We start from the raw sequence: 23,178 nt of genomic DNA, 5'->3' as shown, positions 1-23,178 counted from the left end.
CATCCAGTTCCAGCCCCCCTACCATGGGCAGGGACACATCACACTATATCAGGTGGCTCAGAGCCACATCCAGCCTGGCTGCAAAAACCAGGGATGGGGCTTCCACCACCTCCCTGGGCAACCTGTGCCTGTGTCTCCCCACACATTGGGGAAGAACTTCTTCCTAACACCCAATCTGAATCTACCCACTTCTAGTTTTGCTCCATTCCCCCTAGTCCCATCTCTCCCTGACACCCTAAAAAGTCCCTCCCCAGCTTTCTTGTAGCCCCCTTCAGATACTGGAAGGCCACAATAAAGTCTCCTGGGAGCCTTCTCTTCTCCAGACTGAATAACTCCAACTCTCTCAGACACAGACTCTCTCATAGATTCCTTTAGTTTCTCTCCACAAGTTGTTCCACCTGGGTAAATCACCTAGCACAGTGAAGTCTGGTTCTTTAGTAGTGGTTTTGGCCCTCTGTTTGAACAAACAGTTTGTAACCCTTTCCCTTTGCATAAATTAACTCTTTTTTGTTTGTTTTGGTTTTGTGGTTCTTGTTTGTTTGTGTTGGTTTTGTTTTGTTTTGTTTTTTAAAGCATCCACTTTACCTGTCACAATGATAATGCTTAAAACTTACTGCATAACCCTTGCTCACAAGCATCAGGGCAATCACCACAGGGGTTTCCTGCTTTGTAGGGTTTCTCAATTGACCTTGGTAGATTCTCCCTGAAACATCAACATTACCAACATAAGTCATAAAGTCACCATAACATTGCTGAAAAGAAAACTTACTGATAGGGATGCTTACATAAGTCTATATTAATTTGCACTCAGTCTGGGTTAGAAGCTGAATAATTTTTGTGTGTGTGGGGTTTATCTGGAAGAGGTTTAGTAGTGGGATGAAGGGTGGGATTTGCAAGAATCCTTTATATGCCAAGAGACCAGCAGCTGCCTGTTAGAGACAGAGCCAGTTTCAGCCAACTTCAGGTCAGACCTGTTGGTGACCAAAGCTGAGGAAGTCAGTGACAGTGGTAGAGCCTCTGTGATAATATAGCTAAAAAAAAGGTAAAAACTGCTGTGCAAGAGCAAACAGATGAGAGGAGAGAGAATATGTGGGAGAAACAGCTCTGCAGGCACAAAGAGGAATGAAAAAGGAGAAGGAAGTGCTTCAGGTGCTGGAGCAGAGATTCATCTGCAATCCAAGGTAATGCCCATGCTGAATCCGGGTGTCCTTTTGCAGCCCTTGGAGGCCCATGGCAGACCAGATATCTACCCCTCAGTCCATGGAGGAGCCCGTGTCAGAAAAGATGAATGTGCCCAAAGCACATTGGGACCCCACTGTGTAGGAGTGAATGGACCTGAGACCTTGTGGGGGAGACCAACACTGGTGTGGTCTATTGCTGAAGGACTGCACCCTTTAGAAAGGACCCATTCTGAAGCAGTTCATGAAGAACTGCAGCCTGTATGAAGGACTCATCACAGTTTGTTAAGGACTGTCTCCCATGGGATAGGACTCCATGCTGGAGCAGAAGAGGAAGAAGCAACAGTGTCGTGGGGTTGGAAGGGTAAGGCCAAGAAGCCTCCTCCCTTCCCCCTTGTAAAGTAAAGGGAAAGAAAATTGAAGGGAAAGGAAAAAAAAACCTCACAGCTGAATTAGCAAAGCAGTGGAGCTGTATATTTACAAAGCAATGTAGGATATGCAGGGGAATATATACAAATTTACAATATTTACAATATATACAAAGATATACAATAAAGTAACACAGAAATGAGAGTTCCCCCCTCAGCAGAGGGGGTTCCCCACCTCTGCTCTACCCTCTCTCCCCCCTTTCCCCAGAGTAGGTTAGAAAAGAGAGAGAAAGAGGAAAAAAAAGTTAGAAGCAGTTTGTGTTAATTGGAAAGGAGTTAATACAGGCCTTTATCAGTTTCAAGGCCGAAGCCTTGGCAGAAAGCCCAGCACAGAAAGCTGCTGCCCGAAGGAGAAGCGGAAGCAAGACTGCAGAAAAGTGCTGGAAAGCCCAGTATACCTTCCTGCACTCCCAGTTCAGAAGGTGCTTCCTCCCACTTCACCAATGAAATTAGTTTAGATAGTTCTTTTCATTTACCAACTTCCGTCCACCATATTCCCTTTCTTAAAGGCACAGCCTCAAACGGTCACAAACAGAAACAACATGTGATGAACAGCCTGTGACACCCCTTCCTTGTTCCTCTGCACTGCTCAGGGGAGGAGGAGATAGAGAAACCAAGAATGAAGTTGAGCTTGGGAAGAAAGGAGACATGAGAAGAAGCTGATTTCAGATTTGGTTTTATTTCTCATTATCCTGCTCTGTTTGCTTGGTAAAAAATTAATTTCCCCAAGTAATTTTGCCCATGACAGTAAGTGGTGAGAGATCTTTCTGTCCTTGTCTTTGACCCATGAACTTTTTCATAGAATCAGTAAGGTTGGAAAAGACCTCAAAGATCATCAAGTCCAACCTGTCACCCAAGACCTCATGACTACTAAACCATGGCAACAAGTGCCACTTCCTATCCCCTCTTGAACACCTCCAGAGACAGTGAGTACAAGGGCAGAATGACATCCCTGGTCTTACTGGCCACACTATTTCTGATGCAGGCCAGGATGCCATTGGCCTTCTTGGTCACCTGGGAACACTGCTGGCTCTTGTTCAGCCAGCTGTCAACCAGTACCCCCAGGTCCCATTCTAATAAACTCTTCAGGCCTGTTCCTCATCTCTGGGTGATAGAATAGAATAGAATAGAATAGAATAGAATAGAATAGAATAGAATAGAATAGAATAGAATAGACCAGGTTGGAAAAGACCTTTGAGATCATCGAGTCCAACCTATCACCCAACACCATCTAATCAACTAAATCATGGCACCAAGCACCGCATCCAGTCTCTTCCTGTGACTGTTTGAGGCTGTGCCTTTAAGAAAGAGACAGTGCTGGGACACTATGGCTGAATGTTTTGGAATATTAATGAAAACAATCAGATATTCTAAACTAATTTCATTGGTGGATTGGTAGAATGCAGTTTTAAGTTTAGGTGCAGCTGGAACTTTCCTCAGTTCGCTCCTTTCCTTCTTCCTTTCCAGCTCATCTGCTTCTGGGCTCCCTGCCAGAGTGGCCCCGAACAGATAAGTCTGACTAACACTCTGCTTTAATTAATAACTGCTCTGCTTTAATTAATAACCGCTCCTCCAGAGGAGGGAATTTCGTTCCTGTATTATTGTGTTTTTTTTTACTTTGCTGTATATTTCTGTATATATATGTTGTAAATACTGTAAATTGTGTACATATCCTGCATTTCTCCAAACTGCTTGTAAAATATAGCATTTTTTTCCTTTTGCTTCTCTGGCTGGCTAGCTGTGTTTTTTCTTCCTCTTTGTGGGGGAGAGAAGGCTAGACCTTCTCTCTCAAACCCACCACATTTCTTTTTGGCTTCCCAACGTGCGGCAGATAATTAGCTTGATTTATTGCTTGCTCGAGCCGGACTAGCAAACATGAAGGTGCTTTGGATTTTTAAGCAATTACTATTCTCGGTGTGTTTGGTTCTGATCTACAAGTATTGTCTGGGCCTCCTTATCGATCACCTAGGTAAATATTTGATGCAGAAGTTATATTTGTGGTTTATGTATAAAATCCGGCTTTTATAGGATCGCTGTCTGGGATTCTTTTGGCTCACCAGATACAGGAATGTGACCTCTAGCACTCTCCCGATTGAGATAAGGCAGTTTAAGATTCCAGTAGGTGAAAGGGTAATTTTAAGTGATGGCTGGGATCCAAAGGTGATTTATTTTAGGTCTGTAATCCTGCTGCTGGTGATAACTAATGTGTATTCGCTATATTCTTGGCGTTGGGAGAAAAAGGTGTCCAGGGCATGTTTCATTATTAAGCACAGATCAAAGAGAAGGAGGCATACTTCTGGGTCAGCCCCAGAGACGTCCAGTGATGAGGAAAATGGAGAATCTGTGTCAGTTAAAGATAAAGCTAAAAAGTCTATTGGAAAGGCTGCTTTGAACGGTTCTGTTGCTGATTCTGGCAAGCAGCCAGGGGTGGCGGCAGCTCCCAACAGGGCAGCTCCTCCGTCTCCGGCTGTAGCCACGTTTAACGAGGCAAGGTCACTTCCGCCCACCCTCTCGGCAGGGCCGGAAGCTCCTTCCACAGCAGCTGATCTGTCTCAAACCTGTCGGCTTCTGTCAAGGTGGCTGTAAATTCAACCACAGCTCCAATTAAGCAAGTAGCAGTTTTAAAGACTAGAAGTGGAAAGACCAAAGCTGATCCAGGAGCTAATGGGGAAGAAGAGCAGGAGACTGACCCTGGTGAGGGACCCTCTACTAGATAAGATCCTGCTGAGGAGGAAGAGAAGATTTGTTTTAAAGATCTAGCTGAATTATTGAGATCAACACCAGATAGAGATGCAGCTACGACAGCAGCTAGTAGTGCTTCTCAGCTTAGAGAGATCCTTAGGAGAGTGACAGCAGGATTATGGGGACAACATGTTCAGGAAGATGTGATAGATGGAGAAGAAGATGACCTTTCTAGATGTTCTTTACCCCACAAAGAATTGAGAAATGTCTGTAAAGATTACACCAGAGCAGATAAGGAGCCAATTCTAACTTGGCTTAGTAAATGTTATGATACAGGTGCTTCAGCTCTAATGGTTGGAGACAAGTCGGCAGCTCAGTTAGGAATTCTCTCGAGGGACAATGGAATAGACAGACATCTCGCAAAGGCTCTCGGTAAGGTTAATCTGTGGACACACCTGATTAAATGAGACAATAGGAGGATAGCATGTGTGGTGGGTGCTGGCCCAGATGCCATTGCATAGACCACACCTGGGAGGTCCCAAGGGGTGCGCCCAGCCCAGGGGGTGGTCACAGGCACGTATTCCAATCCCATAATGCCCTGCTCCCCTATAAAATGTCCATGTGGGGTCTTCACTTCCTCTTTTGTCCCCAGCTGCAGCCTAGGTAAAATGGCGTGAGCCGCCTCCCTTGGGCCTGCCCAAGCCCAAGGCTGGGTTGGGGAGGGAGGAAAGAGCACTGGGGGGGTTTGGGTGTACACCCAGGTGGGGATGGAATGTTCTTGGGCATGTTCTGGGATTTCTCTCTTTGTCACAGTGCTTGTAAAGCTTTCATTGTTATTTGTTTTTAAAATAGTCTTTCTATTTAAACTTTCCATCACTTTTGAAATCCCTTTGTCTGAGTCGTTGTTTCTGCCCTGTGGTGGGGAGGGGGTTTGCCCCAACCCATTACAGCATGACACGTGTTTCTTTGGTTTCAGCCTTTGAAAATCTGTCTGGAAAAATTGAGAATTGATTGAAAGAGTTGAAGGATGAATTTAAAAATTCCATATCCCAATTGGCACAAAAAGATAATTCCAATTCATCCTCCAAGTGGATACAAGTTTCATCTGTGAGGAATAGACGTCCCCCAAGGAGGTCATTCCAAAACAGATCAAACCAAAACAGACCACCAAGGCAGTCATGTAGGACTATTTGGATAACTCTGCGTGATCAGTTTGGTGAGAACATGAACAGGTGAGATGGCCAACCAACTTCTAATCTTTTCAGGAGACTCAGGGAACTGCAAAGGGGCAGAACCCGAGGCAGCAATACCAGAAGGGTAGCTGTTACTTCCACAGTTCCTCAGAACAACTATACTAGCTCCAACAGTGACTCCAGTTCTAACACTGCACACTGTGCTCAATGAACATGTGAGCATGTTCCCCATAAGAAGGGCCGGTTGGATGAGCCAGGGAATTATAGGCCTGTCAGCCTGACCTCAGTGCCAGGCAAGATCATGGAACAGGTCATCCTCAGTGCAATAACACAGCACTTACAGGATGGCCAAGGGATCAGTCCCAGCCAGCATGGATTTAGGAAGGGCAGGTCCTGCCTGACCAACCTGATCTCCTTCTATGATCAGGTGACCCACAAGGTGGATGTGGGGAGGCCTGTTGATGTAGCCTACCTGGACCTCAGCAAGGCCTTTGACATCGTCCCCCATAGCAAACTGCTGGCCAAGCTGTCAGCCCATGGCTTGGATGGGAGCACACTGCGATGGGTTAGGAACTGGCTGGAGGGCTGTGGTGGGTTTGGAAGGGCTAAGGCCAAGAAGCCTCCTCCCTTCCCCCTTGTAAAGTAAAAAGGGAAAAAAAAATTGAAGGGAAAGGAAAAAAAAACTCGCAAGCTGAATTAGCAAAGCAGTGGAGCTATATTTACAAAGCAATGTAGGGTTTTGCAGGGGAATATTTACAAATTTACAATATCTACAATATATACAAAAATATACAACAGAGTAACACAGAAATGAGAGTAAGCCCCCTCGGCAGAGAGGGGTTCCCCACCTCCGCTCTCCCCTCTCTCCCCCCCCTTTCCCCAGAATGGGATAGAAAGAGAAAGAAAAGAGAGGAAAAAAAAGTTAGAAGCAGTTCGTGTTAATTGGAAAGGAGTTAATATACCGGCCTTTATCTATCTTCAAGGCCGAGGCCTTGGCAGAAAGCCCAGCACAGAGACAGAGAGCGGCCGCACCGTGGAAAGGCGGAAGCAAGACTGAAGATAAGGTGCTGGAAAAACCCAGTATAGTCCCAGCTCAGAAGGTGCTTCCTCCCACTTTACCAATGAAATAGTTTAGACTATTCCTTCCGTTTACCAACTTCCGTCCACCATATTCCCTTTCTTAAGGGGGCAACGTCAACCGGCCACAGTCCACCCCTTCTAAACAATTTCATTGGCTGTTCACACTGTCCATCCAATCCAAAATGATATTTACAGTTCGTGAGTAAAGTTCATAGTCCATTCCGGCTATGCTCAGATGTAGACGATTCAAAAGTCCAAGGAAATCAGAAAATGAGAAAAATGGAAAACAGTTCATTTCTTCACCGACAAAGCGAAGAAAAGGGAAACAGGGATTCTCAGGGTCTCTTAGTTGACTCAGGGCTCTCAGGGATCTCAGGGTTCGTGCACCATAGATTCCTCGTAGATTCTTCCTTTGGATGCGATGTAGCTGTACAACAGTTTGAAATTAACCTCTTTCAGCTAAAGTTAGATTTCTTTGTGGAATACACTGAATTTCACCATTCTCTTGCATTACCCAATAAGTGTGACCCGGACCTTCAGCTGAAACCACCCCTTGGACAGGTTTAGCCTCTCCTGAGGGTGAAAATACCCAAACAGTTTTACCTAACAGATTCTTTTCTCTAACAACAGGAACTCTATCACCTTCTACTTTCCGTAGCAAATCTGAATGTGCAGGTCCAGCTCGGTTCACTGAACCTCTACTATTTACCAGCCAGGTTGCTTGTGCTAAATGTTTTTCCCAGTTTTTCAAAGATCCACCTCCCATGGCTTTGAGAGTGGTCTTCAACAAACCATTGTAGCGTTCAATCTTCCCTGAAGGTGGTGCATAGTAGGGAATGTGGAATATCCACTCAATACCGTGCTCTTTTGCCCAGTTCTTTACAAGGTTGTTCTTGAAATGAGTTCCGTTGTCTGACTCAATCCTCTCTGGAGTTCCGTGTCTCCACAGGATCTGTCTCTCCAGACCGAGAATGGTGTTGCGTGCAGTTGCATGTGGAACTGGATAAGTTTCTAACCATCCAGTATTTGCCTCTACCATAGTAAGCACGTATTGCTTACCAGAACGAGAACGTGGTAGAGTGATGTAGTCAATCTGCCAAGCTTCACCATACTTGTACTTGGACCATCTGTCACCATACCACAAGGGCTTAAGTCGTTTTGCCTGCTTAATAGCAGCACAAATGTCACAGTCATGGATGACTTGCGTGATAGCATCCATGGAAATGTCTATGGATCTGTCACGAGCCCATTGGTATGTTGCATCTTTGCCTTGATGTCCTGACGAATCGTAAGCCCACCGAGCTAAGAATATCCTCCCTCGGTGTTTCCAGTCGAGATCAAGATTAGAGTCCATGTCTACTTGAGAAACTCTTGCAGCTAGATCTGCCTGATGGTTGTGTTGCTGTTCCTCAGTAGCTTTGCTCTTAGGAATGTGAGCATCGATGTGTCTCACTTTCACTGGAATTCTCTCGATTCGATCAGCAATGTCCTGCCATAGGTTGGCTGCCCAAATGGGTTTTCCTTTCCTCTGCCAACCACTCTTCTTCCAGTTCTTTAGCCAACCCCATAGAGCATTGGCTACCATCCATGAGTCTGTGTAGAGATAAAGCTTTGGCCCTATCTCACGTTCAGCTACGTCGAGAGCTAGCTGGACAGCTTTTACCTCTGCGAACTGACTGGATTCTCCTTCTCCATCTTTCGCCTCTGCAACTCGGCGTGTTGGACTCCACACTGCAGACTTCCACCTTCGCTTGTTTCCAACAAGACGACAGGAACCGTCTGTGAACAAAGCATATTTCTTTTCATCATCAGAAAGGTCATTGTAAGGAGGAGCTTCCTCAGCACGAGTTACTTTCTCCTCTGGAGGTTTGGCACAGTTGATGCCTTCAGGCCAACTTGAGATCACCTCCACTAAACCAGGTCTTTCAAGATTTCCCATTCGAGCTCTCTGTGTTATCAGAGCCATCCACTTAGACCATGTTGAGTCTGTGGCATGATGTGGTGTGGAACCTTTGCCTTTGAACATCCAATTCAAAACTGGTAATCTGGGAGCTAGAAGAAGTTGTGATTCAGTTCCAATCACTTCAGAGGATGCTTTTACTCCTTCATAGGCAGCTAAAATTTCTTTCTCTGTTGGAGTATAATTAGCCTCCGAACCTCTGTAACCTCGACTCCAGAAACCAAGAGGTCGTCCACGTGTCTCACCTGGAGCTTTTTGCCACAAGCACCAGGTTGGACCATTGTCACTTGCAGCCGTGTACAAAATGTTCTTAATGTCTGGACCGTCTCGGACAGGTCCTAGACCCATTGCTTGAATCACCTCTTGTTTTATCTGGTCAAAGGCTGCTTGTTGTTCAGGTCCCCAGTGGAAATGGTTTCTCTTTCGAGTCACATCATACAGAGGTTTCACAATCTGACTGTATCCAGGAATGTGCAGTCTCCAAAATCCCACTATCCCCAAGAAACGTAGGGTCTCTTGCTTGTTGGTGGGATTTGCCATGGTAGAGACTCTATTTACCACATCCACTGGAATGTGTCGGCGTCCATCTTGCCACCGCACTCCCAGAAATTGAATTTCTGTGGTAGGTCCTTTCACCTTGTCTCGCTTGATGGCAAAACCTGCATTCAGAAGAATGTCAATGATTTTGTTACCTTTCTCGAATACTTCCTCAGCAGTTTTGCCCCAGACGATGATGTCATCGATGAACTGGATGTGTTCTGGAGCACCTCCTTTCTCCAGAGCATCGTGGATCACTGCATGACAGATGCTTGAGCTGTGGATCCAGCCCATTGGCAGCCTGTTGAAAGTGTACTGGATTCCTCTCCAGGTGAAAGCAAACTGAGGCCTGCATTCTTCTGCTATGGGAATAGAGAAAAATGCATTAGCAATGTCTATGGTAGCATACCATTTGGCCTCTTTGGATTCCAGCTCATACTGTAGCTCCATCATGTCTGGCACTGCTGCACTCATAGGTGGTGTTACTTCATTTAGGGCTCGGTAGTCTACCGTCAGACGCCAGTCTCCATTCTGCTTCCGCACAGGCCACACTGGACTGTTGAAAGGTGAATGAGTTTTGCTGACGACTTTCTGACTCTCCAACTGACGAATCAGATTCTGAATGGGCAACAAAGAGTCACGGTTGGTTCTGTATTGGCTGTGATGCACAGTCTGAGAAGCAACCGGCAATTTAATGTCCTGTATCTTATGTTTTCCCACAACTGCAGATTCATCAGAAAGCTCAGGTCTGGCAGACAGCTTCAATTTTTGTCCATCAATTTCTATAGAAGCTACTCCAAAAGCCCATTTGTAACCTCTAGGGTCTTTGAAATGCCCTTCTCTCAGAAAATCAATTTCCAAAATACAAGGTGCATCAGGTCCGGTCAGAACTGTATGCTTCCTCCATTGTTTTCCAGTTAAACTTATATTAACCTCTACCTTACTTAACTCTTGAGATCCACCAGTGACTCCCAGAATAGTTATAGACTCTGATCCCTGATAATTTGATGGTATTATGGTGCACTGAGCTCCTGTGTCAACCAAGGCCCTGTACTTCCGAAATTGTGAAGTGCCAGGCCACTGGATGTACACATCCCAATAGATTCTATTATCTCTGTTATCCCTCTCCTCCCCCTGGCGGGAGGCAGGGCACCCCTAGTTATGGGGAACATGCGCACATGTGCATTGCACATAGTTTGCAGGGTTCTAACTTTGCATGTTATAACTGGAGCCACTGTTGGAGCCATAAGAGTCGTTCTGGGGAACTGTGGAAGTAACAGCTACCCTTCTGGTATTGCTACCTCGGGTTCTGCCACTTTGCAATTCCCTCAGTCTCCTGAAAAGATTAGAAGTTGGTTGGCCATCCCAGCGGTTCATGTTCTCACCAAACTGATCACGCAGAGTTATCCAAATAGTTCTACGTGATTGTCTTGGTGGTCTGTTTTGGAATGACCTGTTTTGGAATGTCCTGTTTTGGAATGACCTCCTTGGAGGACGTGTATTCCTCACAGATGAGACTTGTACCCACCTGGAGGAAGAATTGAAATTATCCCTTTGTGCCAATTGGGATATGGAGTTTCTAAATTCATCTTTTAACTCTCTCATGCAATTCTCAGTTTTTCCAGACAGAGTTTCAATGGCTGAAACCAAAGAACCACGTGTCATGCTATCCTCCAATTGTCTCATTTGATCACTGAACTGGCCAACCGTAGGAGAAGTTCCACCATAACTTCTTGACACAATTCTGCTTGCCAGAATGTTTGCATAATTAGAAGGAGCAAGTTTGATGATCTTTTTAGCAAGACCAATACCCACAGGAATGTCATCAGGATTCAGAGTTTCATGTTCACCATAGAGTAGCTCTCTAACAGCAAATTCTCTCAAGCGCTTAATTCCCTCATCTATGGTAGTCCAGGGTTTAGGATTCCAGGGAAGATCATCTCGGGAAGGGTATCTCAGGGCAACTGCTATTAAAAGGCGTATCCACAGATTAACCTTACCGAGAGCTTCGCCTAGATGTCTATCTATTCCATTGTCCCTTGAGAGAGTTCCTAACTGAGCTGCTGACTTGTCTCCAACTGTTAAAGCTGAAGCACCTGTATCATAACACCTACTAAGCCAAGCTAGAACTGGCTCCTTATCTGCCCTGGTGAAATCTTTACGGACAATTCGCAATTCCTCCCGTGGAGAAGAGCACTCCAAAATATCATCTTCATCTTCATCTCCCTGAATTCTTTGCCCATATAATCCTGCTGTCATTCTCCTAAGGATCTCTTTAAGCTGCGAACCACCTTTGCCAGCTGCCTTCCTAGCTTCATCCCCATCCTGCTTTGATCTCACTAGGTTAGCTAGATCTTTAAAACAAACCTTCTCTTCCTCCTGAGCAGGATCTTTTAGAGCAGAGGGCCCCTCACCAGGATCAGTCTCCAACTCCTCTTCTTCTCCATCTTTGCCCTTTCCAGCTCTAGTCTTTAAAGGAGCCACCTTAACTGGAGCTGTGTTTGAATTTACAGCCATCTTAATGGAAGCTGACAGGTCCTGAGATAAATCAGCTGCTGGGGCAGTGACTTCCGGTCCCACTGAGGGAGTGTGTGGAAGTGATGTTGCTCCATTAATGGCCGACGGAGAAGAAGAAGAAGGAGAAGGAGTGGGAGAAGGAGTAGGCGCCATGTTGATACCAGCCGATGCCCTTGGCTGCTTGCCAGAATCAGCAAAGTCCTTTAGAGCTGCTTTACCAATTAACTTTTTAGCCTTCTTTTTGACTGACACGGGTTCTGCACAGTCCTCGTCACTAGATGACTCTGGGACTGATCGAGAGCCACGGCGTTTTCTTTTTGATCTAGTTTTAATAACAAAACAAGCTCTGGACACCTTTCTCTCTCGCCGCAAAGAAATCAGGAGATACACGTTAATTATCACCATCAGCAGAATTATAGACATGAAATAAATCACCTTTGGATCCCAGGCATCACCTAAAGTTACTGTCTCCTCAGGCGGAATCTTAAAACCCTTCATCTCAATTGGGAGAGTGGTGGAGGTAACATTCCTGTATCTCACTGGCCATAATAAATTAATACATTTTCGATACCATAATTTAACTCTATACATAACCCACATATAAATTGTCCGCACCAAATATTTACCCAGGTAATCCAAAATCAAACCCAAACAATACCTGTAAATCAGAGCCCCAAAAATTGAAAAGAATAAACGCTCCACAAACCACAATACCTTCATGTTTGCTAATTCAGCTAGAAAACACTAAATCACGTTGGGCGCCAATAAAAAAAATGTGGTGGGTTTGGAAGGGCTAAGGCCAAGAAGCCTACTCCCTTCCCCCTTGTAAAGTAAAAAGGGAAAAAAAAAAATTGAAGGGAAAGGAAAAAAAAACTCGCAAGCTGAATTAGCAAAGCAGTGGAGCTATATTTACAAAGCAATGTAGGGTTTTGCAGGGGAATATTTACAAATTTACAATATCTACAATATCTACAAAAATATACAACAGAGTAACACAGAAATGAGAGTAAGCCCCCTCGGCAGAGAGGGGTTCCCCACCTCCGCTCTCCCCTCTCTCCCCCCCCTTTCCCCAGAATGGGATAGAAAGAGAAAGAAAAGAGAGGAAAAAAAAGTTAGAAGCAGTTCGTGTTAATTGGAAGGGAGTTAATATACCGGCCTTTATCTATCTTCAAGGCCGAGGCCTTGGCAGAAAGCCCAGCACAGAGACAGAGAGCGGCCGCACCGTGGAAAGGCGGAAGCAAGACTGAAGATAAGGTGCTGGAAAAACCCAGTATAGTCCCAGCTCAGAAGGTGCTTCCTCCCACTTTACCAATGAAATAGTTTAGACTATTCCTTCCGTTTACCAACTTCCGTCCACCATATTCCCTTTCTTAAGGGGGCAACGTCAACCGGCCACAAGGGCCAAGCCCAGAGAGTGGTGGTGAATGGTGCCACATCCAGCTGGCGGCCAGTCACTAGTGGTGTGCCCCAAGGATCAGTGCTGGGCCCCATGCTCATTAACATCTTTATTGATGATCTGGATGAGGGCATTGAGTCCATCATCAGTAAATTTGCTGACGACACCAAGCTGGGGGCAAGAGTTGATCTGCTGGAGGGTAGAGAGGCTCTGCAGAGGGACCTCGACAGGCTGGACAGATGGGCAGAATCCAACGTCATGAGATTTAACACATCCAAGTGCTGGGTTCTGCACATTGGCCACAACAACCCCATGCAGTGCTACAGGCTGGGGTCAGAGTGGCTGGAGAGCAGCCAGGCAGAGAGGGACCTGGAGGTACTGGTCGATGGTAGGCTGAACATGAGCCTGTAGTGTGCCCAGGCAGCCAAGAGGGCCAATGGCATCCTGGCCTGCATCAGGAACAGTGTGGCCAGCAGGAGCAGGGAGGTCATTCTGCCCCTGTACACTGCACTGGTTAGGCCACACCTCGAGTACTGTGTCCAGTTCTGGGCCCCTCAGTTTAGGAAGGATGTTGACTTGCTGGAACGAGTCCAGAGAAGAGCAACAAAGTTGGTGAGGGGTTTGGAACACAAGCCCTATGAGGAAAGACTGAGGGAGCTGGGGTTGCTCAGCCTGGAGAAGAGGAGACTCAGGGGTGACCTTATCACTGTCTACAACTACCTGAAGGGAGGTTGTAGACAGGCGGATGATGGTCTCTTCTCCCAGGCACCCAGTACCAGAACAAGAGGACACAGTCTCAGGCTGCGCCAGGGGAGGTTCAGGTTGGATGTTAGGAAGAAGTACAGAAAGAGTGATTGCACTATGGAATGGACTGCCCGGGGAGGTGGTGGAGTCGCCGTCATTGAAGGTGTTCAGGAGGAGACTTGATGGGGTACTTGGTGTCATGGGTTAGCTGTTTGGGTGGGTTGGATTGGTTGATGGGTTGGACACGATGATCTTGAAGGTCTCTTCCAACCTGGTTTGGTTTATTCTAATAAAGGTTTATTCTTATAACTAGGGGTGCCCTGCCTCCCGCCAGGGGGAGGAGAGGGATAATAGAGATAACAGAATCTATTGGGATGTGTACATCCAGTGGCCTGGCACTTCACAATTTTGGAAGTACAGGGCCTTGGTTGACACAGGAGCTCAGTGCACCATAATACCATCAAATTATCAGGGATCAGAGTCTATAACTATTCTGGGAGTCACTGGTGGATCTCAAGAGTTAAGTAAGGTAGAGGTTAATATAAGTTTAACTGGTAAACAATTGAGGAAACATACAGTTGTGACCGGGCCTGACGCACTTTGTATTTTGAGAATTGATTTTCTGAGAGAAGGGCGTTTCAAAGACCCTAGAGGTTACAAATGGGCTTTTGGAGTAGCTTCTGTAGAGATTGATGGACAAAAACTGAAGCTGTGTGTTAGACCTGAGCTTTCTGATGAATCTGCAGTTGTGGGACAACACAAGATACAGGACATTAAATTGCCGGTTGCTTCTCAGACTGTGCATCACAGACAATACAGAACCAACCATGACTCTTTGTTGCCCATTCAGAATCTGATTCGTCAGTTGGAGAGTCAGAAAGTCGTCAGCAAAACTCATTCACTTTTCAACAGTCCAGTGTGGCCTGTGTGAAACCAGAATGGAGACTGGCGTCTGACAGTGGACTACCAAGCTCTGAATGAAGTAACTCCTATGCGTGAAGTAACACCTATGTGTGCAGCAGTACCAGACATGCTACCATAGACATTGCTAATGCATTTTTCTCTATTCCCATAGCAGAAGAATGCAGGCCTCAGTTTGCTTTCACCTGGAGAGGAATCCAGTACACTTTCAACAGATTGCCAATGGGCTGGATCCACAGCTCAAGCATCTGTCATGCAGTAATCCACAATGCTCCGGAGAAAGGTGGTGCTCCAGAACACATCCAGTTCATCAATGATATCATCATCTGGGGTAAAACTGCTGAAGAAGTCTTCGAGAAAGGTAACAAAATCATTGACATCCTTCTGGATGCAGGTTTTGCCATCAAGCAAAATAAGGTGAAAGGACCTACCACAGAGATTCAGTTTCTGGGAGTGTGGTGGCAGGATGGATGCCGACACATTCCAGTGGATGTGGTAAATAGAGTCTCAATCATGGGAAATCCCACAAACAAGCATAAAACCCTGTGTTTCTTGGGGATAGTGGGATACTGGAGACTGCACATTCCTGTATACAGTCAGATTGTGAAACCTCTGTATGATGTAACTCAAAAGAAAAGCAGTTTCCACTCGGGACCTGAACAACAAGCAGCCTTTGACCAGATAAAGTAAGATGTAGTTCAAGCAGTGGGTATGGGACCTGTCCGAGATGGTCCAGACATTAAGAACATTTTGCACATGGCTGCAAGTGACAATGGTCCAACCTGGTGTTGTGGCAAAAAGCTCCAGGTGAGACACTTGGATGACCTCTTGGTTTCTGGAGTCATGGTAACAGAGGTTCAGAGTCTAATTATACTCCAACAGAAAAAGAGATTCTAGCTGCCTACGAAGGAGTAAAAGCAGCTTCAGAAGTAGTTGGAACTGAATCACAACTTCTCTTGGCTCCCAGATTACCAGTTTTGAATTGGATGTTCCAAGGCAAAGGCTCCACACCACATCATGCCACAGACTCAACCTGGTCCATGTAGATGGCTCTGATAACACAGAGATATCGAATGGGAAATCTTGAAAGGCCTGGTCTAGTGGAGGTGATTTCACACAGTATCACAGTATCACTTAGGTTGGAAAGGACCTCGAGGATCATCGAGTCAACCTATCAACACAGACCCCATGACTAAACCATGGCACCAAGTGTCACATCCAATCTCCCCTTGAACGCCTCCAGGGATGATGACTCAACCACCTCCCTGGGCAACCCGTTCCAATGACGAATTACTCGCTCGGTGAAGAACTTCCTCCTCACCTCGAGTCTAAACCTCCCCTGGCGCAGCTTGAGACTGTGTCCCCTTGTTCTGGTGCTGGTTGCCTGGGAGAAGAGGCCAACCCCTTCCTGGCTACAACCACCTTTCAGGTAGTTGTATAGGGCAATGAGGTTGATTTTCCATGTTCCTTACTATGCACCAGCTTCGGGGAAGATTGAAGGCTACAATGGTTTGTTGAAGACCACTCTTAAAGCCATGGGAGCTGGATCTTTGAAAAACTGGGAAAAACATTTAGCACAAGCAACCTGGCTGGTAAATAGCAGAGGTTCAGCGAACCGAGCTGGACCTGCACATTCAGATCTGCTACAGAAAGTTGAAGGTGATAGAGTTCCTGTTGTTAGAGAAAAGAATCTGCTAGGTAAAACTGTTTGGGTATTTTCACCCTCAGGAGAGGCTAAACCTGTCGGAGGGGTGGTTTCAGCTGAAGGTCCGGGTCACACTTATTGGGTAATGCAAGAGAATGGTGAAATTCAGTGTATTCCACAAAGAAATTTAACTTTAGCTGAAAGAGTTTAATTTCAAACTCTTGTACAGTTACATTGCATCCAAAGGAAGAATCTGCGAGGAATCTATGGTGCACGAACCCTGGGAACCCTGAGAGCCCTAAGGCAACTAAGAGACCCTGGGAATCCCTGTTTTCCTTTTCTTCACTTCATCGGCGATGAGATAAACTGTTTTCCATTTTTCTCATTTCCTGATTTTCTTGGACTTTTGAAACATCTACATCTGAGTATAGCTGGAATAGACTATGAACTTTACTTACAAACTGTAAATATTGTTTTGCATAGGATGGACAGTATGAACAGGCAATGAAATTTTTTAGAAGGGGTGGACTGTGATTGTTTGAGGCTGTGCCTTTAAGAAAGAGACAGTGCTGGGACACTATGGCTGAATGTTTTGGAATATTAATGAAAACAATCAGATATTCTAAACTAATTTCATTGGTGGATTGGTAGAATGCAGTTTTAAGTTTAGGTGCAGCTGGAACTTTCCTCAGTTCGCTCCTTTCCTTCTTCCTTTCCAGCTCATCTGCTTCTGGGCTCCCTGCCAGAGTGACCCCGAACAGATAAGTCTGACTAACACTGCTTTAATTAATAACTGCTCTTTTTCTCTCTTTCTAACCCTCTTTGGGGAAAAAGGGGAGAGAAAGGGGTATGGGGGGGAACCCTCCTCCAGAGGAGGGAATTTCGTTCCTGTGTTATTGTTTTGGTTTTTTGTGCTTTGCTGCATATTTTTGTTGTAGATATTGTAAATACTGCAAATTGTTTATATATCCTGCATTCCCCAAAATTGTTTATAAATATAGCATTCTTTCCCCTTTTGCTTCTCTGGCTGGCTAGTTGTGGTTTTTCTTCCTCTTTGTGGGGGAGAGAAGGCTAGGCCTCTCTCTCAAACCCACCGCACTTCCTAAACACCTCCAGTGACTCCACCTCCCTGGGCAGCACATTCCAATGGCCAATCACTCTTTCTGGGAAGAACTTCTTCCTAACATCCAGCCTAAACCTCCCGTGGCACAGACTGAGACTGTGTCCTCTTGTTCTTGTACTGGTTGCCTGGATGAAGAGGCCAGCCCCTACCTGGCTACAACCTCCCTTCAGGTAGTTGTAGACAGCAATAAGGTCTCCCCTGAGCCTCCTCTTCTCCAGTCTAAGCAACCCCATCTCCCTCAGCCTCTCCTCATAGGGCTGTGCTCCAGACCCTTCCCCAGCTTTGTTGTCCTTCTCTGGACACATTCCAGCAAGTCAACATCTTTCCTAAACTGAGGGGCCCAGGATGTTGTATGTGCCCTATTACAAATGTCACCATCTCCCAAGTGATTTTGAGAATGTATTAAGAAGAATGTGATCAATACGCACATAGGGCAGTAGTGGCAGACATAAAAGTATCTCTATTTTTCATTGGGACAGGAAGCAACACCACATCTCAAAAGATAAGAACTGTGCCAGACCACCTGTAAGGATAATAAAAGTAATGAGAGAGTGAAAAAAAATAACAATCATGGAATCATAGAATTATTAGGATTGGAAGGGACCTCAAGGATCATCTAGTTCCAACCCCCCTGACATGGGCAGAGACACCTCACACTAGATCAGGTTGCCCAAAGCCACATCCATCCTGGCCTTAAAAACCTCCTGGGATGAGGCTTCCATCACCATACACATTTTAAAATTATATTAAGTACAATATGCATCACAGAAGCATTTGCAACCAAGGTTAAGTCACTCTCCTTTCAGGAAAAAGATTCACACACACCCCTGGTGTCATCTCAGAACCAAAGAACACGTAGGATATAGAAACACAGAATCATGGAACGCTATGGGTTGGAAAGGACCTCCAGAGATCATTTAGTCCAAACCCCCTGCCAGAGGAGCTTCACCTAGGGCAGGTCACACAGGAATGCATCCAGACAGGTCTTGAAAGTCCCCAAAGAAAGAGACTCCACAACTTTTCCAGGTGGCCTGTCCCAATGCTCCATCACCCTCACAGTAAAGAAGTTTCTCTTCATGTTGAGGTGGAACCACCTGTGTTCCAGCTTACATGAATTGTTCCTTGTCTTATTACCTCCAAAATGAGACAGGCATTTTCTTCTTGACACACACCTCTCAGATTTTTACAGGCATTAATAAGATTCCCTCTTAACCTTCTCTTCTCAGCACTGAAGAGCCCCAGGTCTCTCAGTCCTTCTTCACAGGAGAGAGATTCAAGTCCCTTCCTCATCCTTGCACCTCCCTGTTGGACTCTCTGCAGTAAGATCCCTGTCTCTCTTGAACTGGGGAGCCCAAAACTGGATATGGTATTCCGGGTGGTCTCACCAAGGCAGAGTGGAGGGAAATAACTATGGCAATAATTTATCACACATATATACATAACTTTTGAATTAAACTGTCTCAGTTGTATATGCTTTCATTCAGTTAAAACTAAGGAGGAAGATGGAAGCATCATTGTCGTAGGGTTGGAAGGGTAAGGCCGAAAAGCCTCCTCCCTCCCCCCTGTAAAGTAAAGGGAAAGAAAATTGAAGGGAAAGGAAAAAAAAAGTCACAGCTGAATTAGCAAAGCAATGGGTGCTGTATATTTACAAAGCAGGGAAACACAGGGGAATATACAAATGTACAATATTTACAGTATATACAAAGATATACAATAAAGTAGCACAGAAATGAGAGTTCCCCCCCCTCTGCTGAGGGGGTTCCCCACCTCCGCTCCCCCCTCTCTCCCCCTTTCCCCAGAGCGGGTTAGAAAGAGAGAGAAAGAGAAAAAAGTTAGAAGCAGTTATGTGTTAATTGGAAAGCAGTTAATACAGGCCTTGCAGTTTATCAGTTTCAAGGTCAAGCCTTGGCCGAAAGCCCAGAACAGAGAGCTGCTGCCCAAAGGAGGAGCGGAAGAAAGACTGACTGCAGAAGTGCAGGAATTCCCAGGAAACTCTGCTGCACTCCCAGTTCAGAAGGTGCTTCCTCCCACTCTACCAATGAAATTAGTTTAGATCCATCTTTTCATTTACAAACATCCAACTACCATATTCCCTTTCTTAAGGGGACAGCCTCAAATGGTCACAATCATGTAAAATTTTGTGTGCTGTGCCTTGTGCAGGTGAACAGAATAGGTTGTTATAAGCTGTGTTTCAGGCTCAAAAGTGATTAATTTTGATAGGTTGGACTTGATGATCTCTTTTCCAACCTGGTCAATTCTACTCTACTCTACTCTACTCTACTCTACTCTACTCTACTCTACTCTACTCTACTCCACTCCATTCCATTCCATTCCATTCCATCTCCTTTAGTCTCCAAAACCTAGGCTGTATCAAACCTACTAAGATTTCCTTTCTATTCTTCCAGTGGCTGAACAATTTTCAGATCTTCATCATCCAAGCACATTTTAGGTGTTAAACAACTAAGTTTCTTCCCTTTGTTTCTCCCTGAAGCTTTGAAATCCCAGCGTCTTTAGTCCATGAAGATATTTAACCTGCTGTTGTCACGTTAATTCTGTTACTTTGCAAGTGTTCATCTTGCCTTGTCAGAATAACTCCATTGTACTTATTCCTTATAAAGGTAACTAGAGGGTAAAGTTGCTTTGCTAACACATGTATTTATTCATCCTGAAATAGGAAAAAAAATTGCATGTACCTGAGTGTAATGGCCAAACACAGCACCTGGTGTTTTTTCTGCAACTCCATATTCGAAAACATTCACCTCATCATACCAGGACTGTATAGAATCTGACCATGGTGATGGGGCGCTTGACATAAAGAGGTTTTCACCACATCCTACAGCTGAAAGGAGAAAGGTACTGAGAAATGCACAGAACATACTCATGTGGAATAACAAACTGCACCAGTACAGGTTAGGAGGTGATCTGCTGGAGAGCAGCCCTGTGGAGAAGGACCTGGGAGTGCTGGCGGATAGCAAGTTATCAGCAATGTGCCCTGGTGGACAAGAAGGCTAAAGGGATCCTGGGGTGCATTGAGAGGAGTGTGTGCAGCAGATTGAAGGAGGTTCTCCTCCCCCACTGTGGATTTATGACTAATTTTTCTGTTTGAGTTAGCAAGCCAGTCATGACCCAGATCATAGCTCAGGGAAAACCTTATTGCTCTCCACAGCTACCTGAGAGGAGGTTGTAGCCAGGTGGGGGTTGGTATCTTCTCCCAGGCAACCAGCACCAGAACAAGAGGACACAGCCTCAAGCTGCACCAGGGGAGGTTTAAGCTGGATGTTAGGAAAAAAAATCATCATGGGAGGAGTGATTTGCCATTGGAATGGGCTGCTTGGGGAGGTGGTGGAGTCACTTTCCCTAAAAGTGTTTAAAAAATAGACTGCATGTGGCACTTACTGCCACAGTTTAGTGGATTAGATGGTGTTTGGTAATATATTGGACTTGATGATATCAGAGGTCCTTTCCAATCTGGTTGATTCTGTGATTCTGTGAATTGAGAGTTGGGGATGTTAGCCTGGAGTAAAGAAGGCTCTGGAGAGACCTTATATTGGCTTGCCAGTACCTGAAAGGAGCCTACTTTCTTGTAGGAAGGAACTTTTTACAAGGGCTTGTAGTGATAGGATGAAAGGGAATGAATAGAAGCCAACATACCAAACCAACCCAAACCCAACCCAACCCAAACTGGCCACATCAATAACATTTATGACATTATTCATTTACCACTCACACTTCACTTACTGGTTCTCCTCATGTCAGGAGTACTGTGTCTTAAAGCACATTGATCAGCCCACTTTTGGGCATTGTTTGCAGCTGCAGGAGACCATTCCTTAATGAGAGAAGAAAATATCAGTCATTCAGCATTGTACCAAATAATAACCGCTCATGAAGGAACAACATTTGGAAGTTACACTTTAAAACAGTATCACAGAAAAAATCCCTTTCTCCCCTCTGTTTGGGAGATAAGGAGGGTAGCACCCAGGGGAACAGAAAGTGTGAAGTGTGATGAAGAATTAATCAGAAAGAAATGAACAGTGCCAGGGCTCCTCCATTTCCTTTTCTTTTTCCTCCCCCAGACCCCCACAAAATTTTCCAGACTTTTTTCCCCAATCTGCCCAGTTTTATGCTTCCCTTGGTGCTGTCCACTCTCAATCCTTAGGAAAGGTCTGGGAGAGGGATTTATGGCTAAATAAAATAATGAGACATTGCCTACAGTGCTGCATCTCTAATACAGTCTATTATTCATTAACAATAGATCTACAGCAGGCAACTTGCCATCTTCAGCATGTTGCTGGCAGTTGGGTTTACTCCTCTCCTGAGCTCATTATGTTTGTCAACAATCAACTTTTGCTGATCTGCTCTGCTAGTTGACAGAGCATCAAAATCTTCAGGTGCCTAAATTGAAAGACCAAGTTATACATATATATTTGTTGGGGTTTTTTTTGTTTGTTTGATTGTAACTAAGTCCTGAATCCTCTCTAACAATATTTTAAAAAACCAAAATACTGATATCAAGCAAGGATCACACACAGGATCAGAGGATGTTAGGGGTTGGAAAGGACCTCTGGAGATCATAGAATCATAGAATCAATAAGGTTGGAAAAGACCTCAAAGATCATCAAGTCCAACCCGTCACCCAAGACCTTGTGACTACTAAACCATGGCACCAAGTGCCACTTCCAATCCCCTCTTGAACACTTCCAGGGATGGGGACTCCACCACCTCCCTGGGCAGCACATTCCAATGGCTAACAACTCTCCCTCTGAAGAATTTTCTCCTCACCTCCAGCCTAAACTTCCCCTGGCGCAGCTTAAGACTGTGTCCTCTTGTTCTGGTACTGGTTGCCTGGGAGAAGAGGCCAACCCCCACCTGACTACAACCTCCCTTCAGGTAGTTGTAGACAGTAATAAGGTCTCCCCTGAGCCTCCTCTTCTCCAGGCTAAACTACCCCAGCTCCCTCAGCCTCTCCTCATAGGGCTTATGCTCGAGGCCTCTCCCCAGCTTTGTTGCCCTTCTCTGGACATGTTCAAGAGTCTCAATGTCCTTCTTAAATTGAGGGGCCCAGAACTGGACACAGTACTCAAGGTGTGGCCTAATCAAGATCATCAAGTCCACCCCCCCGTGACAGAGCACGACCATAGACTCTAGCACAGGTCACACAGGAATGTGTCCAGATGGGTCTTGAAAGTCTCCAGAGAAGAAGACTCTACAACCTCTCTGGGGAGACTGTTTCAGTGCTCTGTGACCCTCACAGTGAAGAAGTTCCTCCTCGTGTTGAGGTGGAGCCTCCTGTGCTGTATTACATTGAATAGAATAGAATTAACCAGTTTGGAAAAGACTTTGGAGATCATCAAATCCAACCTATCACCCAACACCATCTAATCAATTAAACCATGGCACCAAGTGCCTCATCCAGTCTCCTCTTAAACACCAGATTTTGTGAGCACAAAATATGGATCCTACCTGTCCAGCGGATGGAGGCAGCACAGCTGTGAGACACAGGAGCATCAAGGGCAGAATCATCTCTGGAAAGGGGAGAATGAGGATGTTATTTATTTTTTACATCTTTCTCCTCAAGGTGGGTTTGTTTTTTCTTTTATATCTTTTCCTCAAGTTGCAAAATAATGTTTGGTGGGGTTTTTGGTTTTGTGTTTGTTTGGTTTTCTCTTTTTCTTTATTCCTTTCCTGTATTTACAAGTGAAAAACTAAAATTCACTCCCCATATCTATGAATCAACTGCTTTGTAGGTGTCATACTTCCTGCTGTAATCCTGGCTG

At 45.3% G+C, this 23,178-nt stretch overlaps 1 protein-coding gene across 1 annotated transcript in view; it reads right to left on the bottom strand.

Moving 5' to 3' along the window:
- Positions 1-22,924, bottom strand: part of LOC137443465 (cysteine-rich secretory protein 3-like) — a 106,704-nt gene extending 83,780 nt beyond the window's left edge. The window contains 6 exon segments of the mRNA XM_068143229.1: positions 615-703; positions 17,833-17,927; positions 20,098-20,243; positions 21,143-21,230; positions 21,677-21,796; positions 22,865-22,924. Coding sequence (XP_067999330.1) covers positions 615-703; positions 17,833-17,927; positions 20,098-20,243; positions 21,143-21,230; positions 21,677-21,796; positions 22,865-22,924 — 598 coding nt within the window.
- Between the last annotated feature and the right edge of the window lie 254 nt (positions 22,925-23,178).

Source organism: Melanerpes formicivorus, unplaced genomic scaffold (assembly GCF_026170545.1).
Source record: "Melanerpes formicivorus ecotype bairdi unplaced genomic scaffold, bMelFor1.0.p_v2 SCAF_9, whole genome shotgun sequence".
NCBI classification, from domain to species: Eukaryota; Metazoa; Chordata; class Aves; order Piciformes; family Picidae; genus Melanerpes; species Melanerpes formicivorus.
Note: the sequence above shows the minus strand (reverse complement) of the source record. Positions and strands in the feature narration are given on the sequence as shown.